At 44.5% G+C, this 11,214-nt stretch overlaps 1 protein-coding gene across 1 annotated transcript in view; it reads right to left on the bottom strand.

The window, feature by feature from the left end:
* The window catches only part of LOC112251610 (KICSTOR complex protein SZT2-like), a 35,615-nt gene that overhangs the window by 1,779 nt on the left and 22,622 nt on the right, over window positions 1–11,214 (bottom strand). The window contains exon 7 of the mRNA XM_024422584.2: window positions 3,484–3,558. Coding sequence (XP_024278352.2) covers window positions 3,484–3,558 — 75 coding nt within the window. The remainder of the gene's footprint in view (window positions 1–3,483; window positions 3,559–11,214) is intronic.

Below are 11,214 nucleotides of genomic sequence, written 5' to 3'. Positions count from 1 at the left end.
GTAAGTATTCTGCAAAAAGAGCAGCATTTAGGCTGGTTTATCCACCAGCTGCATGAAACACAGACTGATACAGGGAGAGATGGGAGGGAGGGTCACAATGACCCACAGACAGACAGCAAATCAAAGCTCAGCATCATTCTGGCCAGTTTGGCCCAGCAGCAAGATGAAGATGTAGACTGAGATGAACCCAAAAGTCACAGCAGAATAGAACATGTAGGGAAGTATGACATTGGAGCCCAGAGCTCCACCAGGCTGCACTGAAGATGGCTTCCTCTGTCTGATTGAATCTATCACCATTCCTCAGAAAGAAAGATAGAAAGATAGATAGACAGATAGATAGAAAGAGAGAGAAAAAGAGAGAGAAAAAGAGAGAGAAAAAGAGAGAGAGAGCAAAAGATAAAGTAGATAGAGAGATCAGGGGACATTGCAGCATGCAGAGAGGGGGGAGACACCCCGCCCCTAAGGGTTCTGTGACATACTGCAGAGTCAGAGACTGGTGTGGCATCAGGGAATGGCTTGAGACGGAAAGGTTTTGAGGTGAGGAGGGAGCCCTGATGGAGAGGGGACATGAGATGGGACTAGACAGACAGATACTCACAGAAACATACACAGAGGTATGCACAGACACACACAGAAGGAAAGGAAATGGACAAACAAAGAACATGAGACAGGCAAAAGACAATTGTCAGAATAGAGCTCCCCAGCTTGTAGTCGTAAAAAACAGAAATGATTTACCTCTGGTTCGTTGGTGAGCCCTATGGGGAAATGGATGGGGAAATGATTTACCTCTGGTTCGTTGGTGAGCCCTATGGGGAAATGGATGGGGAAATGATTTACCTCTGGTTCGTTGGTGAGCCCTATGGGGAAATGGATGGGGAAATGATTTACCTCTGGTTCGTTGGTGAGCCCTATGGGGAAATGGATGGGGAAATAATGGGGTTTTGGGATAAACACATAAAATAAGTTCTGAGGTTAACACAGGCTTAAGAGATCTTATACGTTTTGTATAAGACCGTTTTATCCCCCTAACAATATGAGTTTCCCCATAGGCCAAAGAGCCATGGCGGAGTTAGGTCCTATAAAAATACGCACTATTACACATGCAAAGACACGTACAAACTCATTGTGTTGCTTCACTTTTATTATTATTTTTATTTCACCTTTATTTAACCAGGTAGGCTAGTTGAGAACAAGTTCTCATTTACAACTGCGACACAGTCACATTAATACGATTAGAATGATCTAGAACAGAGAGGCGACAAACTAGTGTGTGTGAGCACCAAGCGTGACAACGAACGCACGCACGCACGCACGCACGCACGCACACACGCACACACACACACACACACACACACACACACACACACACACACACACACACACACAATCTCTAGCTCCACTCACTCATCTACTCCAGAGCTTAACAGACATGTCTACCACCCTGCTGTGCATCGAGATGGACTCTGCAACCGCCATGGCTCTTCTCAAACTCTAATCACTGTGATTAAAGAGAACGCTCACTCGCTCTGTCTGCTCAGACTAACATACGTCACTTTGAGACAGTTACCAACACGTTGAGGGGAAACGGTGAGCATCAAAGTGACACCTTGTTCTCTGCCTGCCTGTCTGTATCCTATTAAATAACAGTCATCTCACAACCTGAAAACTGATCCGTCACAAGGAGGAGAGATGAGAAAGAAAGAGGAAAATGAGAGTGAGAAAGGGAGTGGGATGAAGAAAGAAAGAAAAAGAGAGAGGGAGCGAGAAAGACCGAGCTAGCCAGAGCCAGAGCCAGAGAGAGGCTACATTGTGAACAGCTCTCTCTAACAACACAGGGTCAGCCTGTACACTGTATGCAGTGCTGAGCACAGCCATTAGTCTAGTACATAAGAGTTCAGACCAGACGTACCGCTGCAAGCTCCATCTCGCCATCTCCCTAGTCCAAACCACAGTCCATTAGCTCTGTTCAAAGAGTGGGCAGACTGCTGCAGTAGCTAATAACTCACCCCACACACTACACTCTGCCTAATAGTTTACATGGCAAAGCAATTACCAGCATGAAATATATGGGTTAGGAGTACAATCATGTTTAAAAAAAATTAGAATACCATATACAGTATGGCAGGCAATCCTTATGAAAAACTGTAATAAAAGAGGAGAAAAGGATGTTTTGCGAAGTCAGTCCATGGATTTCTTTCATATAATAAGACAGTTTGCTTGAGAAGGAAATGGAGGAAAGGCGGTTTCAAATCTCTCTTGGCAATCTAGTTGTATGTCATTTCAACAGAAATGTTACAACTGAAAGAGTCAGACACTAAAATTAGTGTTTAGAATTACACCAATCACTCATTATTTAGCTTCTGGCTTCTACGACACACATTTACAAACAAACTAATGGCAACAATAACAAAAAATACTTCAGATGGCTTTATAGTTGTAGATGGCCAGATGCTGATGAGAGTTAGGCATCTGTTGGGGCTTACCCTCCCTCCCAGCTGAGATACAACATCTGGAGACGCTCAGCAAACACACAGCAGTCGTTTACACATCTTTACACTGAATTACACCTCATTTAGAGCAAAACCTGGACACACTCCAACTTTATAGACAGACGGAGAGAGAGAGAGAGAGACAGAGACAGACAGAGAGACAGACAGAGAGACAGAGAGAAAGAGAGACAGACAGAGAGAGAGACAGACAGACAGAGAGACAGAGAGAGACAGAGAGACAGAGAGAGACAGAGAGAGAGAGAGAGACAGAGAGAGAGAGACAGAGAAAGAGAGAGACAGAGAAAGAGAGACAGAGACAGGGAAAGAGAGAGACAGAGAAAGAGAGAGAGACAGGGAAAGAGAGACAGAGAGACAGAGAGAGACAGAGAGACAGAGAGAGACAGAGAGAGAGAGAGAGACAGAGAGAGAGAGACAGAGAAAGAGAGAGACAGAGAAAGAGAGACAGAGACAGGGAAAGAGAGAGACAGAGAAAGAGAGAGAGAGACATACAGACAGACAGAGAAAGAGAGAGAGACAGAGACAGAGAAAGAGACAGAGACAGAGAAAGAGAGACAGAGAGAGAGAGACAGAGACAGAGAAAGAGAGACAGAGACAGAGAGAGAGAGACAGAGAGAGAGAGAGACATACAGACAGACAGAGAAAGAGAGAGAGACAGAGAGACAGAGAGACAGAGGCAACTGTGAGTCCCAGGAGATAGCGATAAAAAGAGGGAGGATGGATGGATGGAGAGAGTGGAAGGGAGGGAGGAAGAGCAATTCAAGTGAATCACACCATAGCCAGGGAGGTATAAAGTCACCATGATGATACAGAAAGATGTGTGGAACCAAGCTGATTACAAGATCTTATCTCTCTCTTTAATCATCCTTCTTTTCTCAGCCCCATGCATACCTTAGAGGAGGCTATGGTCTGGTTTATTGGGCCCGGCTCTGTGGTCTAACTTACAGCACCAGAGATAGAGATGCCATAATGTTACCTGAGAGTTGACAATCTGTCCCATGGGGATGTGTGAACACTCCAGAGCATACTGCTTCACACAGAAGTAACAACCCTGAGTAAGAGAGAGACAGAGAGAAGGAGAGAAGAAGGAGAGAGATGATATACTGGATAGAATATCATACACTGTGCTACTATAATACTCAGGGCTCAACAGATATCATTACTCATGAATTATAATGTGGTGGGTGTGTGGTTACAATGACAAACTGTTCTAAACACATCTCCTACACTGTGAGAATGATGCATAAAATACTCAGTAGGAAAGACCCATTTCAACTAAACTCTTCTGTCTTTAAGGCCTTGAGTCAAATTGCACATAATGATGGCACATAATCTAAACCTGAGGCCCATGTTAAGCTAATGGAGTAGGAGGGGTGAATGTGTAATATGGAGTAAGAGACACACACATAGACAGAGAGAGCACGAAAGAGAGCGTGAGAGAGAGTGCGAGAAAGAGGGAGAGAGAGAGCGTGAGAGAGAGAGAGAGTGCGAGAGAGAGCTAGAGAAAGAGAGTGCTAGAGCTAGAGAGAGAGAGTGCTAGAGAGCTAGAGAGAGAGAGTGCGCGAGAAAGAGAGAGAGAGTGCTAGAGAGCTAGAGAGAGTGCACGAGAAAGAGCGAGAGAGCGTGCGAGAGAGAGCGTGAGAGAGAGCATGAGAGAGAGAGCGAGAGAGAGCGAGAGAGAGCGAGAGAGAGCTAGAGCGCAAGAGAGCGCTAGAGAGAGAATGCGAGAGAGAGAGAGCGAGAGTGCGAGAGAGAGAGCGACAGAGAGCGAGAGAGAGACTTGACTTTGTCTTTCTTCAATTAAACATTCTCATTTCATTAAACCCCCCACCCTTAAAATAAAACACCAAAATATATCCTGTACTGCATACATGTACCATACTCACCTTTCCATCTACTACACAATACAAAAACACACCACACATCGTATTTCCAAAACATCTTCCCCAGCTATACAGAAACATCTCCACAATTTTTATCATTTTATAGAACTTAAATTTCACCCTAAGGCGCACAGAGACCATCCCATTAAAGGGTCTGTTATCCCCCCACCTTTGACCCTGTTCTTCCTTGTTAGCCAAATAGCCAACATTGCCTGAGCAAACACAAAATTCAACAAAACACATTAGCCTCCTACTTATTTGAATACCTGTACCCCATTATAAACACCCCAACAGTAAAAAAACCACCCCCAACCTCTCACACAGACATTACAACAGAGACATTAATGGCATTAACCTGGCACACACAGAAAACACATTAATCACAGAAAGGACACCCCTGCCTGACTCCCGGTTCAACCAGTGCCAACCAGCTGTTAGTGGCCAGGGCTCCATGTAGAACCCTCCACGGGAGGTCCCTTGACCCCTTTGGTACTGGGGGTTTGTAGAGCCCCCTCCATCTAAAACCCACCATACTCTCCGCCCCACATATCCCCTGCGACTGATGTGCCTACACTCCTCTTAGGCTCCTAACGTTCCTCACTTTAACACAGAGGTTGTAGAGGGCTTTACCTCCCACCACCTCAACCCCCCAGGCTCAGAGTGTTAAAATCGAACAAGACCTCTAGACCCCCTTGCCAGTCTCTGCCGTCACCTGCAGTGGCGGAAACATTTGTGGCCCCTCCCCTTTGGCAGCTCAAAAACCCCTCTTACCGGCTCAGACAGTGCCTCCTGGACCTCCTCCAGGAATCTCTCCAGCATCCTAAGAGAAGTTATTCCTGTTTGTTGTGGTAGGACTTCTGGGGGTTTCCACCTTTCCTCTCCCAGCAGGCTGCCATCAGCCGACTGAACCGATCTCAAATGGATGGCTGGGTTGTGGAAGATCGGCGCCTCCCACAGCCCAGGCTCCACACCCCCTTCTTGTGAGGGCCTTAGCAGCTGCCAGGCCCTCAGCACTGCAAAGCAAAAATCAGAGAGACCTATTGTACTCAGCCTCTCCAGCCTCGTGAGGAATAGCTGCCAGTCCAACCCTAATCCGCCAGCTCTCCTCAGCAGGGCGCATGCTGGTTCCCTACAGCCGACATCAGTATGGTACAGCAGTCTTTGCACCGTGTTTAGTCAGAAAGAAGCCACCCTGCTCTCCAGTTCCACCAGGCCCTGTCCTCATTCGTGGACAGTCATGGACGGTCATGGACAACACTGCCACCCTCAGCCAGTGATAGCCCGACCAGAAAAAGTCCACCAGCTTGCGTTGCAGGTCTGCGAGCCAGTCCTGACACCACTACCTGTGACAGCCCCTCCCAGTTCATCTGGATTTAAAGCCCTTCACAACCCCACTGCAAACCCCCTGGAAGCAGAGGAGCCCTATCCCCCCATGCCCCACATGACAGAGCTTTGCTCTTGCCCCAGTTTACCTTAGCTGATGAAGCTCCCTCGTACACCTTCAGACTAGTCTCTAGTGCCTGCATATCCTGCTCATCACAGAAACGTCATCTACATACGCTGACACTGCTATGCCTGTGTCATGACGCTGGCCTCGGGGTAGGTTTATGACAGTCATAAATACCTCTTCCCCCCTTTTTCCTATCTCTACCCTACTGATGTGACATTAGAAAACCCCTTGGTTAACATAGAGATTCTGGGAACATCAGAAGGTGGGGGGAAATTAACTATATTCTGGTAATCCGACCAATTGAACATATGCAGTGGTACTTATTGAATATGATGTCAGTTCGGTTGTCATCTGAGACATTCTCATCAATGATAAGATGACATAAACTCTACAGTGGAAAGTCTACACATCAGAGTTATCGGATTCACATGGAATTGTTGTTCAATTTAAATGTTTGAATATGAAATTATTCATGATGGGATGAAATGTGACTTTGGCTTCTAAAATGTGAGAATTGGGTTTTCATGAGTGAATTAGGCCCGACTCAGTGGCCCGCCCACGTGAAGAGACATAGGTTGTAAACTATGAAACACAACCCTTTTCTCCCTCCACTATATAAGCCCTTGACGAAAATGTAACCTCCTGTTCCAAGTATGTGAGGTCTGCAGCCTCTGCGTTAAAAGGACAAGCATGTCAACTACAGAACAAGGCCAACCTCAGCGTGAGCTTTGGCTGCGAATGGTATGAACTTTGAACTCTTATTCACTACAGAAGTGATACCTCCTAGCCGTTGAGTTAGCAACAGTAGCTGCAAATGTGGTCTAGGAAAGAACAGACAGAGTACAGACAGACGTTACTACAACATATCCAATTGACCACCAGAGACATTCTTTAAAGGACAAAGGACTCGGTTTGGCAACACGGCCTTCCATCTACCACCAACCTACCGAAGCGCAGCTCAGAGTAAATATTTATTGCATTTTCCTTTTCCAAATGGGTGGTAATTTAGAATGCATAAGATACTGTATCTACGATAGCACAGCTTCTCCCTTTGACCCTCAGTCTTCCCGCTCTTTCACTCAAACCCATATCTGTTCCGCCCGCTAGGGATGTTTTCCTTTATGACGTAATTTGTAATCAAGGTATGATTCATTCTTTGTATATGTAATTCTGTGTGATTAGTTAGGTATTTAGTAAATAAATAATTACATCTAATGTAATGCTGAATCAACTTGTTAGCCAGGGTTTGTGAAGATAACCGAGACTGAATTAAGGTGACGAATTGGAGGCTGAATTGACTGCTATTGATGTAAAATATTACTAGATCTTTAAGAGTTTATTCGGAAGATTACAGCTCTATAAATATTGTTTTGTGGTGCCCCGAATCTCTAGTTAATTATATTTACATGATTGGCTCAATCAGGTAATATTAATTACAGAGAAAGGATTCTATAGAATAGCATGTCATATCACTTAATCCAGCATAGCCAAAGACACGACACCTGTCACCATACCCATGCCTGTCCAGCACACTCCAGTCTTCTGCGGAGCAGGCCCCAAAAAGGATCAATGGCTAGTGTATATAACTGCCCCAATAGAGGGCATCCTTGTCGAATGCCGCGTCTCACACAGACTAGCATACTGATCTTCACAAAGGTCAAAAACTTTTCCCCAAACCCAAAAATCACATTAAACAGATACTCATGGTCCACAACAGCCTTCTCTTGATCTAAAGAGACCAGTCCAAAGTTCACATTAGAACCTCTCGACAATTCCAACATGTTCCTGATTAAGAACAAGTTGTCAGTGATTGAGCATTCCGGTACACAATATGTTTGGTCCTTATGTACTATCTAGAGGTCGACCGATTATGATTTTTCAATGCCAATACCGATACCGATTATTGGAGGACCAAAAAAGACAGATACCGATTCATCGGCCGATTTTAATTAATTTATTTGTAATTATTACAACAATACTGGATGAACACTTATTTTAACTTAATATAATACATCAATAAAATCAATTTAGCCTCAAATAAATAATGAAACATGTTCAATTTTGTTTAAAAAATGCAAAAACATAGTGTTGGAGAAGAAAGTAAAAGTGCAATATGTGCCATGTAAGAAAGCTAACGTTTAAGTTCCTTGCTCAGAACATGAGATCATATGAAAGCTGGTGGTTCCTTTTAACATGAGTCTTCAATATTACCAGGTAAGAAGTTTTAGGTTGTTGTTATTATAGGAATTATAGGACTATTTCTCTCTATACCATTTGTATTTCATATACCTTTGAATATTGGATGTTCTTATAGGCACTTTACTATTGCCAGTGTAACAGTATAGCTTCCGTCCCTCTCCTCGCCCCTACCTGGGCTCGAACCAGGAACACATAGACAACAGCCACCCTCGAGGCATCGTTACCCATGCAGAGAAAGGGGAATAACTACTCCAAGTCTCAGAGCGAGAGACGTTTGAAAACGCTATTAGCGCGCGCACCCCGCTAACTAGCTAGCCATTTAACATCGGTTACACCAGCCTAATCTCGGGAGTTGATAGGCTTGAAGTCATAAACAGCGCAATGCTTGAAGCACAACGAAGAGCTGCTGGCAAAACGCACGAAAGTGCTGTTTGAATGAATGCTTACGAGCCTGCTGGTGCCTACCATCGCTCAGTCAGACTGCTCTATCAAATCATAGACTTAATTCTAACATAAAAACACACAGAAATACGAGCCTTAGGTCATTAATTTGGTCGAATCCGGAAACTATCACCTCGAAAACAAGACATTTATTCTTTCAGTGAAATACGGAACCGTTCCGTATTTTATCTAACGGGTGGCATCCATAAGTCTAAATATTCCTGTTACATTGCACAACCTTCAATGTTATGTCATAATTACTTAAAATTCTGGCAAATTAGGCAGCCCAAACTGTTGCATATACCCTGACTCCGCGTGCAATGAACACAAGAGAAGTGACACAATTTCACCTAGTTAATATTGCCTGCTAACCTGGATTTCTTTTAGCTATATATGCATGTTTAAAAATATATACTTCTGTATCGATTTTAAGAAAGACACTGATGTTTATGGTTAGGTACACATTGGAGCAGGGACAGTCCTTTTTTTGCAAATAGGCATCGATTATATGCAACGCAGGACATGCAAGATAAACTAGTAGTATCATCAACCATGTGTAGTTAACTAGTGACTATGATTGATTGATTGTTTTTTATAAGATCAGTTTAATGCTAGCTAGCAACTTACCTTGGCTTACTGCATTCGTGTAACAGGCAGGCTCCTCGTGGAGTGCAATGAGATGCAGGTGGTTAGAGCATTGGACTAGTTTACTGTAAGGTTGCAAGATTGAATCCCCGAGCTGACAAGGTAAAAATCTGTCGTTCTGCCACTGAACAAGGCAGTTAACCCACCGTTCCTAGGCCGTCATTGAAAATAAGAATGTGTTCTTAACTGACTTGCCTAGTTAAATAAAGATTAAATAAAGGTGTAAAAAAAAATAATAATAATATATATATTTTTTAATTCCGATTGTTTTGAAAACTTGAAATCCACTCAAATTAATTGGCCATTACGAGTAATCGGTCGACCTCTAGTACTATCGAGTCCAGATGGGACTTCAGTCTGTTAGATAAGACTTTGGCAAATATCTTGTAGTCCGCACAAAAGCTATGCCACAGGCCTCCAGTTCTTAAGTTCACATAAGTCCCCTTTTTTGGGCAGGAGAGTCAGAGCCGCCCGACGGCAGCTCATTGGCAACTCTCCTACCCCGACGCATTCACGCAACACGCAAAAGAAGTCCAGTCCAATTATTCCCCAGAATTTTCTATAAAACTCCGCTGGGAGTCCATCGACCCCCTGTGCATGGCCGTTAAGGGTTCTGCCAGTTCATGGGAAAACAGAGGAATGTCCCTTTCATGCCGCTGTGCCAGAGAGAGCTTAGGGAGTTCTGCGAACAAGATCTGCGCACATATAGGATCACACATTTCTGCCCTATACAACTCAGTATAAAACTCCACAGTTCGCTCCCGCATCTCCCCACCACAGAGGTCACCCACCCATCAGACAGCCAAAGACAATACATACCCTTGGCTTCACTGGTCTGTCTTTCCAAATCAAAGGAGGAGGAGCTGGGAGCATCCATCGCCTTCGGCATGGAGAACCTAGTTCTTACAAGTGCACCCTTTGCTTTAAACTGGAAAAAACTGCCCAGGTCTCTATGTAATTCAGCTAAATTAGCCTGGAGGCCTACACTGCCTTGCCCCACCATCTCTACCTCCATCTCACTAATACTACGCTCCAGTTCCCCCAATACTCTCCTAGCCCATGAGGATGAGAGAGCTGTATACTGTTGACAGAAACGCAGAATTTGGACTTTCCTCACATCCCACCATAGACTGAGACTCATACTCCTCTCTTCGCTGCCCCCACCAAAAAGTCTGGAAACCTGAGCAAAAAGTTGCATATTGTAAGAGCTTTACATTAAACTTCCAGTAGGATGCCTGCCGAGGGCCTGGTGAAATAGACAGCCAAGCCATGGTTATGTGATGATCCGAAAACCCCACCAGGAGAAAGGTAGCTCCCAACAGCCTATTGCTACGATTCCTGGACAGGTAAAAACGATCAAGTCGAGCTGTACTCACCCTAGCCCCAAAGACCTTTACCCATGTATACTGTCTTGTGTTGGGCTGTTTAGTTTTCCAAATATCCACTAGGTCGAACTGATTAATGATGTCCCTTAACACTCCCACTGAATGAGGCTTTCCCCTATTTCTGTCTTTCGTAAAATCCATTGTACAGTTCCAGTCCCCGTCGACCACCAGCATCTCCTCAGGCGCTACCTGTGAGAGTTCCTGTCTAAGACACCCAAATAGAAGCCCCCTCTCTCTGCCCGTGTTAGCCGCAAACACATTTATAAAGACAAAACCCATATTGTTAATTTCTGCTTTTACAACAAGCAGCCTACCCTTACACACCTCTTTTGAGGAGCAAATCTTTACAGCCAGACCCGGTACAAAAAGGATTGCCACCCCTGCACTAAGATTAGTCCCATGGCTCAACACACTTGCCTTGCCTTTCCACCAGAGCCCCCAATCGACTTCATTCACCACATCCCTATGCGTCTCCTGCAGAAACAACACCTGTACTTTTTTTGTTTTACATATTCACCCAACACACTCCTCTTTCCCACATCTCTGGCACCATTTACATTAAGCGAGCCTAACCAAAGAGTCTCCATAAGAAGTGGGAGAAAAGCCAGCAAAGAAAGAGACCAATAGCAAAGCTAAATAAAACACAGTGCCAGAAAGAAACTATACATCTAAACAGTGTCTGAAGGTAGACCCTTACGCACTGT

The sequence above is a fragment of the Oncorhynchus tshawytscha genome, linkage group LG05 (genome assembly GCF_018296145.1).
Source record: "Oncorhynchus tshawytscha isolate Ot180627B linkage group LG05, Otsh_v2.0, whole genome shotgun sequence".
Classification (NCBI taxonomy): Eukaryota; Metazoa; Chordata; class Actinopteri; order Salmoniformes; family Salmonidae; genus Oncorhynchus; species Oncorhynchus tshawytscha.
Note: the sequence above shows the minus strand (reverse complement) of the source record. Positions and strands in the feature narration are given on the sequence as shown.